Genomic DNA, 21,384 nt, shown 5'->3' with positions numbered 1-21,384 from the left:
ACATCTCCACATTCAACAATTCAGCTGCTAACAGATGTTCAACCAGAGCATCTTTGGAGTAAAGCTGGAAACTAGAAGCTACGTCAGCCTCGACTTGGAGCGTTGCCGCCGACGGTACCTAGACCTAGACCTGAAACGTCAGCTTGAGGGAGAAGACAAGGGACGTTTTAGTTCACACCTCACCGAAGTTGGTGTGGCCTGTCTCCTTGGCGTGCTTGCGAGCTTCCTTCTGTCCCACCAGGCCTGTCTGGCACTTGATGCAGCGCAGCGAAAAGCCGTTAACGTCCGTAAACTGCCGCTTGCGCCGCTCCTCGTCCGCCAGCTGGAGGGCCTGGGCCAGGACGACGTGGTCCGCCGTGGAGAACACAGTCTGGGGTGGGACGTTGGAGCCGGGCGTCTCTCTCTGCAGCGGGTCGTAGTGGATGCCGTCGTAGATGAGCAGCACGCGATTGCGGTAGCCGGCGTCCTGCCCGAAGAGGTCCACTCGTACCGTCTGCGTGTCCACCACGCAGATCTCACACTGGTAAAACTTGGACAGGATGGCCACCTCGATGGCTCCGCCCCACGTGTCGTCACGTTTGATCCAGGCGCAGTACTCGTCGTTGGGCTTCCCCAGCACCGCGTCGGAGTAGGTGGCCGGGTCGCTCGCCACCAGCAGGGCGATGAGGCCTCGCATCTCAGGAGCACAGGCGGGGACGTACAGGCCGCCCTCCACCACGTAGCACACGCTGCTGAAGAGGCAGGAGTTGTCTGCCGGGACCGCTCGACGCGTCACCACCGGAGAGGCTTCCAGCCGCGGTGCTTTAGTCAAAGCCTTGGGTTTGTTCTTCTCTTCCTCCACGATGAGGGTGTCTCCTGATTTAATGGGGTAGTCCTTGAGATGAGCATGTCCATTCAGTAGATCCAGGCTGAGGGGAGGGTACCCAACCATGATCTTCTGCACGTTGCAGGGGATTCCAGTCACCTTCTCCACACAGCTCTTCAGCTCGTGCACACAGGACTCACGAGTCAAGCCTTGCATTATGTGCGTGCCGTTTTTGGTCTGACAACGAAGCCGCAACATCGTGTCTGAGTTAACTGCAGCCCTGCCTTTTTTAACAAAAAAAATAAATAAATGTATGACATCATCAGTGATTGACATCACTGTAGTGACCTGGCCTCCAGGTCGAGCCGTGACATGATTGGTGATTTATGACCTCATCACTGTCTGTGGCATCAGAACTGTATGAGATCATTGGGGATTTATGACCTCATCAGTTTGTGGCATCAGTGATTTCTGACGTGTTATATATGACATCCCTATAGTAGTTACCTGGCCACCAGGCTGAGCCGTCTAGAATTGTATGGTTGGTGCATTGGTGATTTATTGACCTCATCACTGTCTGTGACATCATAATCACTGTCTGTGACATCATGGTCATAATATGACATCACTATAGTAAGTGACCTGGCCACCAGAGGGAGTCATCTAGAACTGTATGACAAACATCAGTGATTTATGACCTCATCACCGTCCCTGACATAATCACTTTTTTTTTGACATCACCTGTGATAGGACTTCACTATAGTAGTGACCAGGCCAAGCCATCTAGAACTGTATGACATCATCAGTGACCTGGCCTCTTTCTTTCATTCGTGGGCAGACAGACACTCTTATAGACGCCCTGGGTCCTAGTGTCCACACTGTAAAAATAGACCAATGAATAAATCAATACACATTCTTCCTCATCACACCCCAATAAATCATCAAATTATTTATGCAACAAATAAATCTGACACGGTGAAAAAGCACCATCATAAAAATGCATAATTAATGCATAGCTTATCCAGGTTGTCCACATCATCTTTTTGCTTCTGCTGCTCATCTTCACTGACGGCTGCCTCTCGGTGTTTGGTGCTGATGAAGAAGCACGTTCTTGCCCCGCTGTGTGGGGTCTCAGCCACTAGGGCCATTTGACCGTGCCACATATCCTCTTCTGGCCTGGAAATGGTTTGAGCAGCTGTCGGAGCTGCTTGTCTCGGTCGTTCACACAGCCCAAGTACGTGTTGGTGGTGAAAGATGAACTGTCCACCGTGTCGGGGTTGATGTCCTCTCTGTAGACGGGCCCGTCGTTCCACATGAGGTCAAAGCCACCCACCCTCTTCTCCCTGCCGGTCAGCCTTCCCTCCATGTCCACAATGTGCAGCACGTCGTCCAGCATCTGACACTTCATCTCAAAGTCCTCCTCGCTGGTGGCCGTGAGCGACGGAGAGCCGTTCACCTCGATCAGCCACGGCTTGAGGTTCTGGTCCAGGAGAATGTCGTAGCCGTAGAGCTCAAAGCAGTGCTTGTCGTTGATGATGACGCGTTGCACACTCTGCAGGCTGCGCACAAAGATGTTGTCCATGTCCTGGAAGAGGGTCTCCACCGCCTCGGTGCCGTGTTTGGCGGTCAGGTATCTGCGGAGCTGCTGCATCTGCCACTTGCATCCCTCAGGGTCGTAGTTGGGCGCCGTCTTCTGAACGGCGATATTGGTGAGGTGCACGTACTGGTCGTCAATGCTGCTCAGCGAGAAGCGCGTGCTGGAGAAGCGGGCGAAGCCATCTCGATATAGCCAAGCCTTCAAAGGAATATACGATGTGACCAGCACATAAACTCTCAAATCAAATTTCCTGCCGCTGATCAGGTAGGGGTTCTCTATATAGCGCTGTGCCACATAGCTTTCCACTTGAGCTACCACGGCATCCTTCTGGTCGTGGTAGCTCTTCTGCTCCTCTGAGCGGCTGCCGTCCCTTTTCCAATCCATGATGTCCTTCAGCTTCCTGAAGAGGAAGATGCCCTTCCCCTGAGCGCCGTTCACCGGTTTCATGATCCAGGTGCTGCGAGGAGTTCTTTTGAACTCCTCCACGAAGAGGTGATACTCGCTGGGCAGCGCAAAGGTGCAGGGGAAAAAGTCACACTTGGCCGCCTCCACGCGTCCAGCTTCCCTCTCCAGGGTTTTGCGATATCTTTTCAGGTTTTTCACCATGAGGTTTTTGCAGGTCAGCTCGGAGCGGTTGCGGAAGTGGTTAATTCTCGCGTGCTCCTCCATGTAGGAATGGTCAAAGTTCTCCCGCAGCCAGGCCACATCGCACCAGTTGAAGTCCCAGTCGCCGTCATCCTTGACTTCGACCCAGCCTGGTCTCTGGCGCAGGACGGCCTGAATGGTTTTGACTAAGAAGCAACATCTGTAGCGCACGCTACTCCTCGCCTCCCTCTCGCCTCTTTTCTGATCACGTGGACCTTTATATCCAGGCGTCTTATTCTTTAACATAGTCGGTCACACCTTAGTTATAACACAACAACCAATCAATTAGGTTTAATTTAGACGTGTTATAAAGAAATAGCAGCTGGCTGGGATGTTCTCCAACCTCCCATTATATAGCCTCAGCCGGGAAGGATTTATGAAATCACTGATGATGTCACAATGTCTCGATGATAGGGGTGTCACAATATATCGTCCCACGAAATTTCGCGATAGTAAAACGTCACGATATGTATCGTTGAGATGAAATCTCATATCGTGAATTTTTTTTTTTTTTTTTTTTTTTTTTTTTTTTTTTTTTTTTTTTTTCCAAAAATAGACAAAGAAACGTCTTTGTTTGTTGAAGTTCAATGTGTGGAAAGTAGTTCAGTTGAACAAGTCTCTGAAGAGACACATGAGAAGTTATACAGGAGAGAAACCATTCAATTGAGTTTCTGGCAAAACTGTTTACTTGACAGGAAAAACTGAAGATGCATAAAAAATAGACTAAGAAAAGTCTTGTTGTTTGAGTTTGAAGAAAAACTGAAGATGCATAATGAGAATTTATATTGCTGAGAAACCTTTTAGTTCAAAGTAAATCTAAGTGACGGTGTAACTCATTCTATTTCAAGATAAGCCTTATCTCCAATCTCATGTTTTTTCTAGTTGTTATTGTAATAACAATTTCCCACAACAGCATATTTTGTATTTGTGCATTTCAAATAAAATACTACTTTTCCAGTCATATATTGTCATTATTCAAGTTTTAAAAAATATTGTTAAAATCGTATCGTATCGTATCGTTATCGTGAACCCAGTATCGTGATACGTATCGTATCGTGAACTGAGTGTATCGTGACACCCCTACTCGATGACATCATTAGCATATCAGCTCTATGATGTAACGACTGTTACATTATCCACACAAGACGGGGCATCTGGCTGGTAAATTGATTAGTTATGTTAGCTAGGTAGCCACATTAGCAAGCAAGCAAACTAACGTTATCTAACAGCCAGCTACTACGGTACCACGGCAGCTTGGATTTTCTGAACTGTAGGACATCAGTGACTTGTGTGTTACATGAAATACGTCAAATATAGAGCCAAAGTCACACCTACTTCCGGGTTAGGCATACGAATGGATTTCATCCACCATTTTATTTTCTATAGACATTTGGTAAAATGCCGGTGCAGCATGACATCAGTCATACTGTGCATGACATCAGTCATACTCACAGGACATACAGACATGACATCAGTCATACTCACAGGACATACAGACATGACATCAGTCATACTCACAGGACATACAGACATGACATCAGTCATACTCACAGGACATACAGACATGACATCAGTCATACTCACAGGACATACAGACATGACATCAGTCATACTCACAGGACATACAGACGGTGGGTGCTTGGCTACCAATTGACGATTGTGGGGTCCGTGCCATAACAGACGGACAGACACACAAAGTCAGTTATTGAAGTGGCTGCACCGTTTAAAAAAATTGTTTTTTTGTTTTTGTTTGTGTTGTTTTTGGTCCGAGCAAAAATATGTTCTGATTCTTTCTAAATATACTGTAACTGAGTCCAAATAAGTCCTACATCAATTACATCTGATGTCATTATCACTGATGACACTCACTGATGACACCTTCACCGATGACATCACAATTGCTCAGTGTAAGTGTGACGGACACTGATGATGACATCACAATTGCTCAAGTGACATCAAGGAACATCATCACTGATGACTCCCAACCCTGCTAAATCCATTGTTACATTTTCCATTCATGCCAGTAGTTTTTCAAATGGTTAAATTGATTTTTTTTAATAACTTTAACTTCAAAAACTAGATTTTAAATATCTATCTATCTATCTATCTATCTATCTATCTATCTATCTATCTATCTATGTGTGTACATATATGTATATATATATATGTGCATACTTTACATTAAATGTTGCATGCTCATGACTATAGATGACTAACAGTGTTGTGTGTCCCTCTCTCCTCCCAGTGAGCTGGACTACCATGATGCTGCCACAGTGAACGGTCGCTGCCAGGGCATCTGTGACCAGTGGGACAACCTGGGCACCCTGACCCAGAAGAGGAGGGACTCACTGGAGGTAGGTCCTGCTGCAACACACGCTTAGAGGAGGGACTCACTGGAGGTAGGTCCTGCTGCAACACACGCTTGTGCCTTAACAGGGTTAGGGTTATTTTGGCTGCCCGGCCTAAATCTGGCTCTGTCCAAAGTTGATTGACTGACTGACTGACCCTGAGGATGTATCCAATGGGAAGTATCCACGGCAGTGACATCATCAGCGATCAGAGCAGCAAGTATCCAATGATGCTGCCTGGCATACGGGTTTCGCCTAGTCTTTTTTTATGCTACTGCTCTTTCATCTTCATGACTAGATGGAGCTGTAAAATTCCATCTGATTTTTTTCCTATAAAATTGCTCCACTAAAACAGTCCCTAGAGAGTGGAATTAGATTTGGTAAAGAAGAAATCCAGGCAGCTGGCTGCCGGCCGAAATCTGGCTCTGGCTGAAGGTCGGAAGGCTGACTGACTCACAACCCTGAGGACAAAAATGACATCATCAGTGATGTCACCAGTAAACACAAATGCTGCCTGTCATAGACCATGTTTTGTTATTCAAGTAATAAAAAAAGGGTAAGAAGTTTCTAATTCCAAAATCCACTTCATAAGGTGTCGTCGGAGATAACTCAACTTATAACAAACAAAACAAATGGAGCAGAATGACATCATACGATGACATCATACGTAACTTACGGTTCATCTTCCCTGAGTTTCAAAGCAGCTCATCTGTCAGCACGTTTTAAATAATGAGTGTCAAAGCGTCTGACTCGTGTGTGTGTGTGTGTGTGTGTGTGTGTGTGTGTGTGTGTGTAACCCCGCCCCCCCCAGCGTGTGGAGAAGCTGTGGGAGACCATTGACCAGCTGTACCTGGAGTTCGCCAAGAGGGCGGCGCCCTTCAACAACTGGATGGATGGAGCCATGGAGGACCTGCAGGACATGTTCATCGTCCACAGCATCGAGGAGATCCAGGTACACACACTGTACACACAGCCGTCAACACACACAGGTACACACACTGTACACACAGCCGTCAACACACACAGGTACACACACTGCCCAGCCATCAACACACACAGGTACACACACTGTACACACAGCCGTCAACACACACAGGTACACACACTGTACACACAGCCGTCAACACACACAGATACACACACTGCCCAGCCGTCAACACACACAGGTACACACACTGTACACACAGCCGTCAACACACACAGGTACACACACTGTACACACAGCCGTCAACACACACAGGTACACACACTGTACACACAGCCGTCAACACACACAGCCGTAAACACACACAGATACACACACTGCCCAGCCGTCAACACACACAGGTACACACACTGTACACACAGCCGTCAACACACACAGGTACACACACTGTACACACAGCCGTCAACACACACAGCCGTAAACACACACAGGTACACACACTGCCCAGCCGTCAACACACACAGGTACACACACTGTACACACAGCCGTCAACACACACAGGTACACACACTGTACACACAGCCGTCAACACACACAGCCGTAAACACACACAGGTACACACACTGCCCAGCCATCAACACACACAGGTACACACACTGTACACACAGCCGTCAACACACACAGGTACACACACTGTACACACAGCCGTAAACACACACAGCCGTAAACACACACAGGTACACACACTGCCCAGCCATCAACACACACAGGTACACACATTGTACACACAGCCGTAAACACACACAGGTACACACACTGTACACACAGCCGTCAACACACACAGCCGTAAACACACACAGGTACACACACTGCCCAGCCATCAACACACACAGGTACACACACTGTACACACAGCCATCAACACACACAGGTACACACACTGCCCAGCCATCAACACACACAGGTACACACACTGTACACACAGCCATCAACACACACAGGTACACACACTGTACACACAGCCATCAACACACACAGGTACACACACTGCCCAGCCATCAACACACACAGGTACACACACTGTACACACAGCCATCAACACACACAGGTACACACACTGTAAACACAGCCATCAACACACACAGGTACACACACTGTACACACAGCCATCAACACACACAGGTACACACACTGCCCAGCCATCAACACACACAGGTACACACACTGTACACACAGCCATCAACACACACAGGTACACACACTGCCCAGCCATCAACACACACAGGTACACACACTGCCCAGCCATCAACACACACAGGTACACACACTGCCCAGCCATCAACACACACAGGTACACACACTGTAAACACAGCCATCAACACACACAGGTACACACACTGTACACACAGCCATCAACACACACAGGTACACACACTGTAAACACAGCCATCAACACACACAGGTACACACACTGTACACACAGCCATCAACACACACAGGTACACACACTGCCCAGCCATCAACACACACAGGTACACACACTGCCCAGCCATCAACACACACAGGTACACACACTGTACACACAGCCATCAACACACACAGGTACACACACTGTACACACAGCCATCAACACACACAGGTACACACACTGCCCAGCCATCAACACACACAGGTACACACACTGTACACACAGCCATCAACACACACAGGTACACACACTGTACACACAGCCATCAACACACACAGGTACACACACTGTACACACAGCCATCAACACACACAGGTACACACACTGTACACACAGCCATCAACACACACAGGTACACACACTGTAAACACAGCCATCAACACACACAGGTACACACACTGTACACACAGCCATCAACACACACAGGTACACACACTGCCCAGCCATCAACACACACAGGTACACACACTGTACACACAGCCATCAACACACACAGGTACACACACTGTACACACAGCCGTAAACACACACAGGTACACACACTGTAAACACAGCCGTCAACACACACAGGTACACACACTGTACACACAGCCATCAACACACACAGGTACACACACTGCCCAGCCGTAAACACACACAGGTGGCAGATCATCAGAGAAACTATGTATCAAGTCAAATGAAAAAGCTTTTCCTGGGGACATGGTACATTTCAAATAAGAGTTGAGATCAGATACATTCAGAATCACAATTAGTTTTATTTTATTTCAATAAGTTTGTACATAATTACATAGTTGCATAATTCGACCTGATACGGTATACAAATGACCTTTGAGCTCAACAGTCACGTGATATTCATTTTTCTCACATCACTTTTTGAAAAATCCTTATCTAAAGAGTTTTAAGCCTGGAAGCAAGCCAACCAGCAAATGTTTTATGGTCACGATTCTCTAATCGTGACCATAAAACATTTCATTCAGAGTTGAAAAAACACTGGGGAAAAGAAATGCTGGGTCCAAGAGTGTGTACATATTACATTAGTGTGTACATATTACATTAGAGTGTGTACATATTACATTAGTGTGTACATATTACATTAGTGTGTACATATTACATTAGTGTGTACATATTACATTAGAGTGTGTACATATTACATTAGAGTGTGTACATATTACATTAGTGTGTACATATTACATTAGTGTGTACATATTACATTAGTGTGTACATATTACATTAGAGTGTGTACATATTACATTAGTGTGTACATATTACATTAGTGTGTACATATTACATTAGTGTGTACATATTACATTAGGGAAATTCTCTTCCGGAACCGAGGTGTCACGTGACTGTTCAGCTCTATATAACACGATTAAGGATTTAAATGACAGAAACAGGACTCTTGGATGCTCACTGATGGAAGCTATGGAAGTCAGTAATAGAGTGAAAATCAAATATAACTTAAAACATATACAGATCTACATAATATTGCAATAGTGCTTGAAACAATAGTGCTTGAAACATTACACAACAGTGCAAGTCTAGTTCATGCATCAGAACCCAGAATTAAAAGATTGAAATAACAGTAGCAGTAGTGTAAGAAAATAAATACACTTCGTCAGTCTTCCTCATTTCTACTCTTCCTCCATTCTGTTCTTCTTGTCTTGTCCAGAGTCTGATCACAGCTCACGACCAGTTCAAGGCCACTCTGCCCGAAGCCGACAAGGAGCGCATGGCCACCATGGGCATCCAGAACGAGATCCTGAAGATCGCCCAGACCTACGGCATCAAGCTGTCCGGAATCAACCCCTACACCAACCTCAGCCCCCAGGACATCAGCAACAAGTGGGACGCTGTGAGTCCAACCAAACGCACCCACAACCACCATTTGGGATTCACTAGATTGTCTCTTACCTATTTTTTTTTTTTTCTAGTTTAGCTGTGAGCTTGACCCACAGTCTGCCCGCTGCATTTGGTCATCTGGCTAAGAATAAGCATATACATACTAGCGATGGCCCTGGTCTGAAATAGTTCTGTATATTTAGGCTGGAGAGTCACTTCATACCTCTAGCTACAAGCTCTCAGGGGAAATCAAAATAACTTGTCAGTGCAGTGTCAGTTTGACACACATCTAATGATCTAACCGACCATCTGGGCTGTTTCTTTCAGAATAAAACCAAGCAGATTTTTGTTTCTGTGAATGAGAACCAAGAAACCGTTACTTTATCACTGGAAGAGTTGACAATAGACAGTCCAGTGCTGATAGTTGACTTTCTATCAAGTGACTATAATGTGTCCCTAAAAGATACTTCTAGTACTGAGAAATGTACATCTGTAGATATTCAGTAACTGGGTTAGGGTTCATCTGAGGGTTGAGGTTAGGGTTACAAGTAAGAGACAATCTAATTTACCGTAGTCACCTGATTGTGGAGAATCAACATTAGGCTTCTAAATAAATTTTTTAACTTTTAATTCAAATTCAAATTAAAAATTAACACCTTCTGTTTGTTACCTGGCCCGGGTTATACAGAGGTTGCGTAAAATAACTGTCAAGTATGTCTTTTGAGTCTAGCTGGTTAGAAGATCACAGATAAATTTACTGCTACTGAAATTGGGGCCGAAACGAACAATTATTTTCATTGATTAATCTATGGGGTCTATCAAATGTCAAAAATCATAGCAAATGCCCATCACAAGTTCCCAGAGCCCAAAGTGACTCTTAAAATGTCTTTGTAATGATATGAAACTAGAGAAAAGAAGCAAATCTTAGCATTTGTAAAGCTGTAAGCAGCAAAGGTTTGGTATTTTTACTTGACTGAAACAATTATTATCAAAACGCTAAACAATCGTTTCAACACTAACTGAAATTAGTCCAATTGTTCATCTTTAGTTTTTCTCGCCTCCTGACTGTGTGTGTGTGTGTGTGTGTGTGTGTGTGTGTGTGTAATGTATGTGATGTGTCTGCTGCCCCCTGCAGGTGAAGCACCTTGTGCCCCTCAGAGACCAAATGCTGCAGGAGGAGGTGGCCAGACAGCAGGCCAACGAGAGGCTGAGACGCCAGTTTGCCGCCCAGGCCAACATCATCGGACCCTGGATTCAAACCAAGATGGAGGTACAGTACAGTGTGTCTGTAACGCCGCAGCAGACCAGCAGATGGAGGTACTGTGTGTGCAGTGTGTCTGGCGCGGCCACTTCACCACTCATGTACATATTGTATATATTTACCCGATTTGATTCGATTTGATTGCACTTGCAACCTTGCGATTGTCTTTAGTTATCTTCCTACTTCTTATCTCTGTATATTGACCTGACCGCTACGCTGCATACAGACACTAAGACAAATTCCTCGTATGTAACTTGCATACTGTGGCAATAAAAGTGATTCTAATTCTGTAACGCCACAGCAGTGACAGCCAGGTGTGGAAGCTGCCAACGTGCTGGTATAACGATGCAGTGCTCATCGCTCAGACTCGCTGTTCAGTCACAACCAGAAAGTGTTTACTCAGCAGATATAAAGTGTAGTCGTTTATCCTGGGGACGCTGGTGCGTGGAGACACTGACAGCTTTTTACAGTAAGATGATACTTTAGTGGAAAAGCTAATTAGCTTGTTGAAGCAGCAGCAAAAGTAATAGGATTCAGGAAGGAAAAAGTAAATGGAAACACAAATTTAACATAAAATAGGCCATACAAAATAGAAATAAAAAATAAAAATAAAACCAATAACATAAGATGTAAACAATTGTGGGATTATGTAAACATATGCTGCTGATAATTTCTACTTAATTAGGTAGACAGTTTGATTTAAGTATTTGGGAGTGTGGATTATTTACATGTGAATTTACTTAGTTTCTAGATGTTACTAACAGTCTCAATTTCCTACTTAAAAATGGATTAACAGATATGATATATGAGAAATATAAGTATACACATAGATACATGTTGTACAAGGACAACAGGACTGCATATACAGGACAAAGTGACTGTAAGACATAAGATAGATAGCAGACTATACATTCTACTAAAACGTGTAAAAATCAACACTCACTAACTACACTACACTAACTACTCACTACCGCCCCCCGCAGGAGATCGGTCACGTGTCGGTGGACATCGCCGGCTCCCTGGAGGAACAGATGAACAACCTGAAGCAGTACGAGCAGAACATCATCAACTACAAGTCCAACATTGACAAGCTGGAGGGAGACCACCAGCTGAGCCAGGAGTCCCTCATCTTCGACAACAAGCACACCAACTACACCATGGAGGTACCGCACACACACACACGCGCGCACGCGCACGCGCGCACACACACACACACACACACACACAAATATCCCGGTTGACCTCTTCCTCCCCTCCCTTTCTTTTTTTTTGTTCAAAGTTTTTTTATTGGTTTTCTGTATATCATACAAAATACAAAATACAGATTTAAATACACTTGACACTTTAAAACAAAAACCCATCCCACGAGAACCCCTAGCCTATTACACCACATACATCATGTCATACATCATGTCATACATCACAGTATATCAATACACAAAGACACATAAAAGAAAGAAAAGAAAAGAAAAGAAAAACACAACAACAACAAAAACAGATGAATGAAAATAAATATGAGAGAGGGGGGGGGGGGTAAATCTATACATTTGAAATGCTTGAAGCGTCCATTTTCTCTACCTGGTCCAGGACTGGCTGCCAGATGGTATAAAAGTCGAGAGCACAACCCCTTGTAGCGTATCTGATTTTTTCTAGGGTTAGATGACACATAAGATCTCTGACCCAGTGATTGAAAGTTGGAGGAAACTTGTCTTTCCATTTAAGGAGTACAAGTCTTCTAGCCAGAAGTGTACCAAACGCTATCATCTTTTTACTGCATTGGTTGAGGGAGAGATCATGCGGGACCACACCAAAGATTGCAATTATGGCAAAAGGTTCTCCCCTCCCTTTCTTAACCCGTTGATACCTGATGGAGCATTTGTGAGGGATATACATGCAAATGCTGCATCAGGTATCAATGGGTTAAAATGTGCGTTACTTCCATAGTACGTCTGAGAGCTGATATCAACTTGAATTTTGATTATTGTAATATTGGGAAATAACTTCTTAAAAGTTACAGTAAAGTGACCCAATTTTCTGAAGTTATCAGCCTGTTCTGGCTTTACCTGCTCTTCATATCCACATGACTGATATACTATATACTATATATTATATACTAATGATCATTGCTAATTTTCAAACATTTCCTGTGTGTATTGATATCTCATGAAAGCACAAATACCCAAAATCGTCGCATTATCGATATCACGGTATTCAGTCTAAAATATGTGACTGATATGACGTGTGAGGTTTTCGACCTCTAACCGTCTCTCTCTCCCTGCAGCACATCCGTGTGGGATGACCTCTAACCATCTCTCTCTCCCTGCAGCACATCCGTGTGGGATGGGAGCAGCTGCTCACCACCATCGCCAGAACCATCAATGAGGTGGAGAACCAGATCCTAACCCGCGACGCCAAGGGCATCAGCCAGGAACAGCTCAACGAGTTCAGAGCCTCCTTCAACCACTTCGACAGGGTGAGGCCTTCACTGCACCCAAGAACATTATGAATAATTCCTGACCATATGGGCCCTGGATCTTTTATTTATGTATTTTTGCTTATTTGACAGGGACAGAGCATATTCAGTAGCAGTGTTGTAAATGTGGCGGGGGTCAGCCAAAGTTAGCTAACTTTCAGCCGTACCCCCCCGACCAGATGGCGAAAATAAATACTCAACTTAGAAGCAAAAGGTTAGAAAGACAGAGAGGCGTGCGTAGAAAAACACACAGACAAAAGGTTAGAAAGACAGAGAGGCGTGCGTAGAAAAACACACAGACAAAAGGTTAGAAAGACAGAGGCGTGCGTAGAAAAACACACAGACAAAAGGTTAGAAAGACAGAGAGGCGTGCGTAGAAAAACACACAGACAAAAGGTTAGAAAGACAGAGAGGCGTGCGTAGAAAAACACACAGACAAAAGGTTAGAAAGACAGAGAGGCGTGCGTAGAAAAACACAGACAAAAACAAAGACATCAGTGACAAGAAAGATGTTGACCTATTCACTGATGGAAAACGATGGACTGGGATCTTCTTGGAGGCAGACATGCAGGTCTCAAATCTGATACTTGGCCATGACATGTCTTTAAAGGTTAGATTAGACATTTCTCACCTTAAAAAAGCAGTTAAGTAACTCAGTGCAGCATGAGTAAGGTGGTGTTCAGTCTTTGTTTCGCTTGGTGACAGTAGTTGAAATAAACCTGTCAGTATATCTTTCACAAAACGTTGAGGCGTTCATGTGAGTCTGATTCCTGTGCTGGATGTGATCACATTATAACGCTTTGTGTGTTAAGTGTTCCAACAACGCTGTGTTTTCTTTGCAGAAGAGAAACGGCATGATGGACCCAGACGACTTCCGCGCCTGCCTCATCTCCATGGGTTACGATCTGGTAAATACAAACGACACATTTACCCTCAGGGGCGTCTGGTAAATACAAACAACACATTGGACAAATATCAGTGGACAAACTCTTACTAAATCCTACAAAATATCTCCTCTCTTCTTCTAGTACATGTCCCCTGTATATAATGATTTAAGTGGATGTATAAAGTTTAAAGTCATTCGCTGTTGACTTTAACCAATCACGTATAGTTACAGTGCATTGTTGTTCCATCAATATAATATGTAACATCTGAAAACAACAACAGTGAAGCTAACGGGTCCCGTTGTGTGCTGCTGTGCTACAGGGTGAGGTGGAGTTTGCCCGCATCATGACCCTGGTGGACTCCAACAACACGGGTGTGGTGACCTTCCAGGCCTTCATCGACTTCATGACCCGCGAGACGGCCGAGACCGACACCGCAGAGCAGGTCATGGCCTCCTTCAAGATCCTGGCCTCAGACAAGGTGAGAAGAGCACTGTGCTTCTGTTACATACAGATGAAACATGATGGTTGGGTTTGTAGGAGTGTCCCACACTTAAACGCTCATAGATCGATTGTGTCAGCACTTTATCCTCTTACTTAAGGATATGCGAGCAATAATGATGTATTTTACCAATACACAGCATGTGATAGCATACGTAGATGTCAAGTGGGCAACCTCCCATTTGGTTGAATTAGACCAACCCTAGGCTCAACATTTTCAGAATAGAGATGAGTTTGTGACTGGAGGATAAATCTAACAGAAGTGTCTAGTCGTGAAGAGATCTCACCAGACTAAATAAATCTAACAGAAGTGTCTAGTCATGAAGAGCTCTCACCAGGCTAAATCCTGCACTTATACAAACTGATTTGTCATTTGGCTTTTTGGCTTGAGAACAAGCAACATGCACTCGCCTGCGTAACTGAACGCCTCGCCTCGTCACTGCCAACGGGTTGGAAGTGTTTGTTCCAAAACGGAGTAGCTAGGAGCCAGGAAGTGAGTAGCTAGGAGCCAGGAAGTGAGTAGCTAGGAGCCAGGAAGTGAGTAGCTAGGAGCCAGGAAGTGACTTTTTGAAAGCCAGAAGTCTCCGCAGCACCTGGTGAAGTCATGGTTGAGTCACTGCTATTAATCAACAGCCCTATCAACCCCCTGTAGATATATGAGGGTGTTTGTGCTATAGGACGGTCCAAATCTTCCTAATTACTCTTTTAAATAAATCACACCCTGTCTCCCTCTCTCTCCCCACCCTGTCTCCCTCTCTCTCCCCACCCTGTCTCCCTCTCTCTCCCCACCCTGTCTCCCTCTCTCTCCCCACCCTGTCTCCCTCTCTCTCCCCACCCTGTCTCCCTCTCTCCCCCCCCACCATGTCTCCTCCTCTCTCTCCCCACCCTGTCTCCCTCTCTCTCCCCACCCTGTCTCCCTCTCTCTCCCCACCCTGTCTCCCTCTCTCTCCCCACCCTGTCTCCCTCTCTCCCCCCCCACCATGTCTCCTCCTCTCTCTGCCCACCCTGTCTCCCCCTCTCCCCAGTGCTACATCACGGTGGACGAGCTGCGCAGGGAGCTGCCTCCAGAGCAGGCCGAGTACTGCATCAGCCGCATGACCAGGTACATCGGAGGCGACGGCCCCGTCGGAGCCCTGGACTACATCTCCTTCTCTAGCGCCCTCTATGGAGAGAGCGACTTATAAACAAAGCCCCTTCTCTTCCTCTCCTCCTCCTCCCTTTACCTCCAGCTCCCGCCTCTCTCTCCTTTGTGGAGAGAGCGATTTAAGCCCAACCCCCTCTCCCTCTATCCACTCTGTTCTTATCACTATTTCTCTTTGAAATCTTATGTTCCTCCCTCCCTCCCTCCCTCCCCCCCTCTTTCATCCCCCCATCCACTGCCCGGAGAGGGTGAGAGGGGCAGGCTTTGCTCAAATCTCAGAGAGATCTCGTTTCTGTTCCGTAGCCTTTTTGAAAAGCAGAGGCGCGTGCCAGGTATCGCACTGAAGGTATGCGAGCAGCGGGCGTGTCTAACACACACCTGTCTAACACACCTGCCTCTGAGAGAGATCAGACAGAAGGTCACGAGGTCACGAGGGAGAACGGAAGGGAAAAAAAATCTTCAAAGTCGATTTTGAGCAAAGCCTCTCGCTCTCAGAACCTCTCCTCACCCTCAGATGACATATTTTTTTGTAGAAGGGTCATTAAATGAAAAATTAAATGGAGGAAGAAGAAGCGGTTGGTTGGTCCGTTGGCTTGGTTGCTTGTGTATTTGTGCAGATGCATGCTATGTTCTGCTATGTTTAAGTGTAGAAAGTTTAAACGCTGTCTTTGTGAGCCCGTGAGTCGTCGGCTCTGCCTTTAATCCCGAAGAAAAACCCGTCCGAGCCTCCGAAGCGAGCGGGTGCACCGCCGGGACGGGAGGCTGTGTTACACGTCAGTCTGTAGAGGAGGGGGGATCCCAGCAGGCTGTGTTACACGTCAGTCTGTAGAGGAGGGGGGATCCCAGCAGGGCTCTGTGTTACACGTCAGTCTGTAGAGGAGGGGGGATCCCAGCAGGGCTCCAACCAGCAAACCAGGTGCTATGATGTTACAAAGCCAGTCTAACGCTACGAGTTCTCACTCTGACAGAACTACCGGCGCACTGTGAAGCCTGAATGTTATGTTAGCACTAGTCTATATCCATTACATTTCACCTGAATGTTATGTTAGCACTAGTCCATCCATATCATTACATTTCACCACCAGATCTTGGGAAGCTTAGGATCAAACGGAATGGGGGATGTGAGCACCCAACCTGTGAAGCACCTGCTGATAGGTGACCGACCGAACACTGAATATTGAACCCCCTGACAGACAGACAGAGAGAGAGAGGGGGGGGGGAGGGGGGAGCGACCCACAGCAAAGCATTGTGGGTAGATGAAATGTGTGGGGGGCTAAAACCAAGGAGAGGCCATGAGTGGACGGGGGACTCGGGAACGAAGACAGAAGGACAAACCGGTACGTCCAGAGGGGACGATCCCACGCGCCTCTCTCCTCTCTGTGGCGCCTCCGTCCTTTACAGTCAGAAAGGCTCGTTTACGTCTCGTATGATCTAACTAACCCTAACCTAACCGTATGATCGTACGGGGGGGCGATTTAGTTTGCAAGATGGAGGCGAGAGAGAGACCGAGGGAGGCACAGACCACGGGGCATCAGGAAAGTTCTGCACGGAAACGGAAGAATCGGTTCTGTACGTGGGACCATAGCAGGCCTACGTCAACCAGGAAGCATGTAGGGTTTTGGTCCAATTAAAAAAAAAAAAAAAAAAAGGCAGGTCAGCCAATGAGATGAGACGCAGCAGTGCGAGTCGGCTCCTCCCCAGTGCATGATGATGATGATGATGTGTTACGTGTTTTCATCTGTACTCCATTCTACTTCTCCTCCTCTCTCCCTCTCTCCATCCCCCACCCACCCCCCCCCCCCCCCCCAAGTCACTCTGTCTGTCATCACCGATGCCACACCAGCTCACTTTCACACCAATCGGTTTCCGAGTTTAAACCGCACCTTGGAATAAAAAAGTTAAATTATATTACTACGTGACAGTTGTTTGTGTTGTTTTGTGTTTTTATTGCCTTTACTAGAAAACACTGCGCGAAGAATCTTCTCTCAGTGTGCAAGTAGGAATAGTTCTAGTGTAAAAAAATACATATCAGTTTGTCTTCATGCCTGTACTCGCTGCAAAACACATTAAAGGGACAGTTCACCCCAAACTCAAAATATTTATCCAGCTAGATTGTTTTGGTGAGTTACCGAGTTTCGGAGACGTCGACCGTTAGAGATGTCTGCCTTCTCTCGGATACAATGGAACTGGATGGCACTCGGCTTGCGGTGCTCAAAGCACCAGAAAATACATTTGATAAACTCAACAGCATCGTCTCTTTCTAGAAATCATGAACCGGTTACTCGAGATAATCCACAGACCTTGTTATGAGCAGTTTCATTGAGGAACTATTTTCTTTCGTCTGAACTACACCCGCTAGCGGGTGTTGCTGTTGAGTTTTTCAAATGTATTTTGTTGGCGCTTTGAGCACCACAAGCCGAGTGCCATCCAGTTCCATTGTATTGGAGAGAAGGCAGACATCTTCTATACGCCCAATATCTCCAAAACTGGGCAACTCACAACAAAACGATCTAGATGGATAAATAGCGCTACAGGTGAGAGGAAAAATATGTATTATTTTTGATTATGGGGTAAACTGTCCCTTTAATTCATACCCTTTTACCATGTTGTTGTCAAATATGGCATACTGGACATGGGTAACATCATGAAAAGCGAACAGAAACACTAAATAGATGTTCAGACTTTGGTTCACTTTTGCTCTAAAAACACATGGTTTAAATGTGATGGTGTGAATGCGTGTGTCTCTGGTTGCATCCTGGACTCGTTGCCCCGCCCCCTGACCTTGACAGTAAAAGGTCACATGTCGGGGTCGTTGCCGGGGTCCCAGGACAGGCGAGAGGGGAGGTCCAGGCCCTTCTCTCGGGCGTGGCGTCTCCAGCGCTCCTCGTCGCCCTCGTGTGTCAGGTAGCGGCGGCCCAGCTTCTCCTCAAACCCCCGCAGGTCGCACCACAGCTGGAAGTCCTGCAGGAGGGAGAGGAGGAGATGGACAGAGTGATGAAGGGATGAGGAGAGGAAAAGATTTAGAATGTGTGTACAATGTAAAAAAAACATGAATTCCAACATGTCATTTAGACCAGGATGTGTTAAAATATTGTTGCTTGTCTGGCGGAATGGGAGATTATTTGTGATTATTTGATTTAATAATTTGTTCCAATGCAAATCGACTTGTCTTATCCTGTTACCAGTGGGCTGATCGGCATTGTTTGAAAATATACTGTCTAAAATATATATATGTGTATATATATGTGTATATATGTATATATATATGTATATGTATGTATATATATATATGTGTGTGTGTGTATATATATATATATATATATACTGTCATTCTCCACACACAAAAATAAATCTCTTGAGTTGATTTGCATTGAAACAAATTGTCTCACTTCACTGGTTGATATTTTAAAGAAAACAAGATGTGAAGACTGAACACCTGCCTAAATTACTTATTAAAATGGACATCATGCAAGAGAGTCAGTTTAGTCACGCAAAATAACTTTACAAAAGAGACATAATAAAACAGCTGATTCTACTTAGAGGCAGTGTCCCATCAAATCATATGAAGCATTACACGCATCTTCATCAAAGAGTGGGTTTTCATCAACATTGCTGATATTAGCTCATATCCAAGTTAAGGTCATATTTGGGACATCCTCATATCCCAATCACCAATATCCCTGTACACAAATAAACCCCAATCAATCATTTGGGTTGCGTCGAACCAGCCATTCAGCAGCACCCTGCTGTATTTGAACCAGCCGTTCAGCAGCACCCTGCTGTATTTGAACCAGCCGTTCAGCAGCACCCTGCTGTATTTGAACCAGCCGTTCAGCAGCACCCTGCTGTATTTGCACATATGAGAATGTAAATGTGTAATGTCTGACCTGCAGCCACGGGTGTCCCAGAGCCTTCCCCACACTGAACCTCCGTCTCACCGACACCTGGAGCAGGTTACTGATCAGACTCACCGCTGGGGAGGGAGGAGGGGGGGGGGGAGGATAGAGGAGTAGATTTTAAAAGCAGTACGCTGGTGCCACCCAGTGGCCGACAGTAGTAGAAGACTGAGAAACAGGTATGGATGTTAATGATTAATACATGTCAGTTTGTGAATATATTGGTTAATCATTAGATAGTTGCTGATTAGTCGGTCAATTCCTGAATAGAGTGGTTAATGATTAGTAAATGTGAAAATAATAATATTAATAATTGAAAACAAAATAATAATAAAAAAAATATATATACACCCCCCCCCCCCCCCCCATATCAATTGGGTTAGGGTATGGTCGTGGTTAAGAAAACCCTAATCCTAATCTAATCTTAACCACATGTATTTTACTTGCTGCATGTTCTGTGTGTTTGAGCTGGGCTGTAGTCCAGTGGTGAAAGAACATGCCTTCCAACGCAAAGGTTTGTGGTTTGAATCCCGGTACGGACACTAAAACCTTTTCAAGTCTTTCATTGGGAAAGCCATAACAAAACTGCCTAGAGATCCATTGTAAGTTACCTAGGCTGATGGTCTAGGGGTTAAGGCGATCACCTTAACAGACCGCATTGTATGCGGAGAAGTGCAGGTTCAATTCCTGCAGGGGATTTGAAGTCGTCTCCCCACCCCTCCCATCCCTCCTCCTCCCCCACCCCTCCCCCCCATATCCTCCGCCGCCTCCCTCCTTCACCCTGCTCTCCCCACCCCTTCCTCCCCCTCACCCATCCCCCCACACCTCCCTCTCCTCCCCTCCCTCCCCCATCCCCCCCCCACCCACTCCTCCCACCCTCCTCCTCCCTCTCCTCCCTCCCCCATCCCATCCCCCCCTCCCTCCTCTGCCATCTCCCGGTCTCCTTCCTTCACCGTGTTCTCACTCAACCACTCTCACCATCTCTGCAGGGACTGTGCCCGCTCCCCTCTCTCCTCTGCGGGTCAGTCCCTGCAGAGATGGTAGAGTGGTTGAGTGCGAACAGGGTGAGAGGAAGCAGGCCGGGAGATACATACATAGATGGCAGAGGAGGGAATTTTGTTGGAGACAGGAGGGAGTTAAAGAGAAGGACAGGGGAGGAGAGGTCGGACGGGGGGGGAGAGCGAGATGGTGGACAGGTTGGAGGGGAGGTCAGGGGATGGTGGTGGACTGGTTGTCCTCTCTTCTCTCTCCTGCATTGTCCTCGCCTGCCTAGAAGTCCTCTCTCCCGCTTCTCTCTCTCCTCCTCTCTCCTCCTCTCTCTTCTCCCTGCCTTGAAGTCCTCTCTCTCCCTCTCCTCTCTCTCCTGCCTTGTCCTCTCTCTCCTGCCTTGAAGTCCTCTCTCTCCTGCCTTGTCCTCTCTCTCCTGCCTTGTCCTCTCTCTCCTGCCTTGAAGTCCTCTCTCTCCTGCCTTGTCCTCTCTCTCCTGCCTTGTCCTCTCTCTCCTGCCTTGAAGTCCTCTCTCTCCTGCCTTGTCCTCTCTCTCCTGCCTTGTCCTCTCTCTCCTCTCTCTCCTGCCTTGAAGTCCTCTCTCCTGCCTTGCCC

The 21,384-nt window shown here is 46.2% G+C and overlaps 2 protein-coding genes and 2 pseudogenes across 4 annotated transcripts in view; 1 reads left to right on the top strand and 3 right to left on the bottom strand.

Annotated features, from left to right (window-relative positions):
• The window catches only part of actn3b (actinin alpha 3b), a 72,278-nt gene extending 55,340 nt beyond the window's left edge, over positions 1 to 16,938 (top strand). Inside the window, exons 13-21 of the mRNA XM_083640247.1 lie at positions 5,293 to 5,401; positions 6,207 to 6,347; positions 9,457 to 9,639; positions 10,762 to 10,896; positions 11,871 to 12,050; positions 13,214 to 13,360; positions 14,203 to 14,268; positions 14,567 to 14,725; positions 15,771 to 16,938. Of these exons, the coding sequence (XP_083496373.1) occupies positions 5,293 to 5,401; positions 6,207 to 6,347; positions 9,457 to 9,639; positions 10,762 to 10,896; positions 11,871 to 12,050; positions 13,214 to 13,360; positions 14,203 to 14,268; positions 14,567 to 14,725; positions 15,771 to 15,929 (1,279 nt within the window). The 3' untranslated portion in view covers positions 15,930 to 16,938. The remainder of the gene's footprint in view (positions 1 to 5,292; positions 5,402 to 6,206; positions 6,348 to 9,456; positions 9,640 to 10,761; positions 10,897 to 11,870; positions 12,051 to 13,213; positions 13,361 to 14,202; positions 14,269 to 14,566; positions 14,726 to 15,770) is intronic.
• LOC310780307 (ubiquitin thioesterase OTU1 pseudogene) lies at positions 173 to 1,063 on the bottom strand (annotated as a pseudogene). Its single transcript has one exon. The product of its transcript is annotated as a ubiquitin thioesterase OTU1 pseudogene (transcript).
• Positions 1,944 to 3,293, bottom strand: LOC310780258 (putative tubulin polyglutamylase TTLL9 pseudogene; annotated as a pseudogene). The gene has a single exon. The product of its transcript is annotated as a putative tubulin polyglutamylase TTLL9 pseudogene (transcript).
• Positions 16,939 to 18,598: 1,660 nt separating the features above from the next.
• Positions 18,599 to 21,384, bottom strand: part of prkd4 (protein kinase D4) — a 22,078-nt gene continuing 19,292 nt past the window's right edge. The window contains exons 17-18 of the mRNA XM_083640233.1: positions 19,774 to 19,859; positions 18,599 to 18,847 (exon numbers count right to left, since the gene is read on the bottom strand). Coding sequence (XP_083496359.1) covers positions 18,683 to 18,847; positions 19,774 to 19,859 — 251 coding nt within the window. The 3' untranslated portion in view covers positions 18,599 to 18,682. The remainder of the gene's footprint in view (positions 18,848 to 19,773; positions 19,860 to 21,384) is intronic.

The sequence above is a fragment of the Poromitra crassiceps genome (genome assembly GCF_964638095.1).
Source record: "Poromitra crassiceps genome assembly, chromosome: 7".
NCBI lineage: Eukaryota > Metazoa > Chordata > Actinopteri > Beryciformes > Melamphaidae > Poromitra > Poromitra crassiceps.
This window is presented reverse-complemented; position numbering and strand designations above follow the sequence as displayed.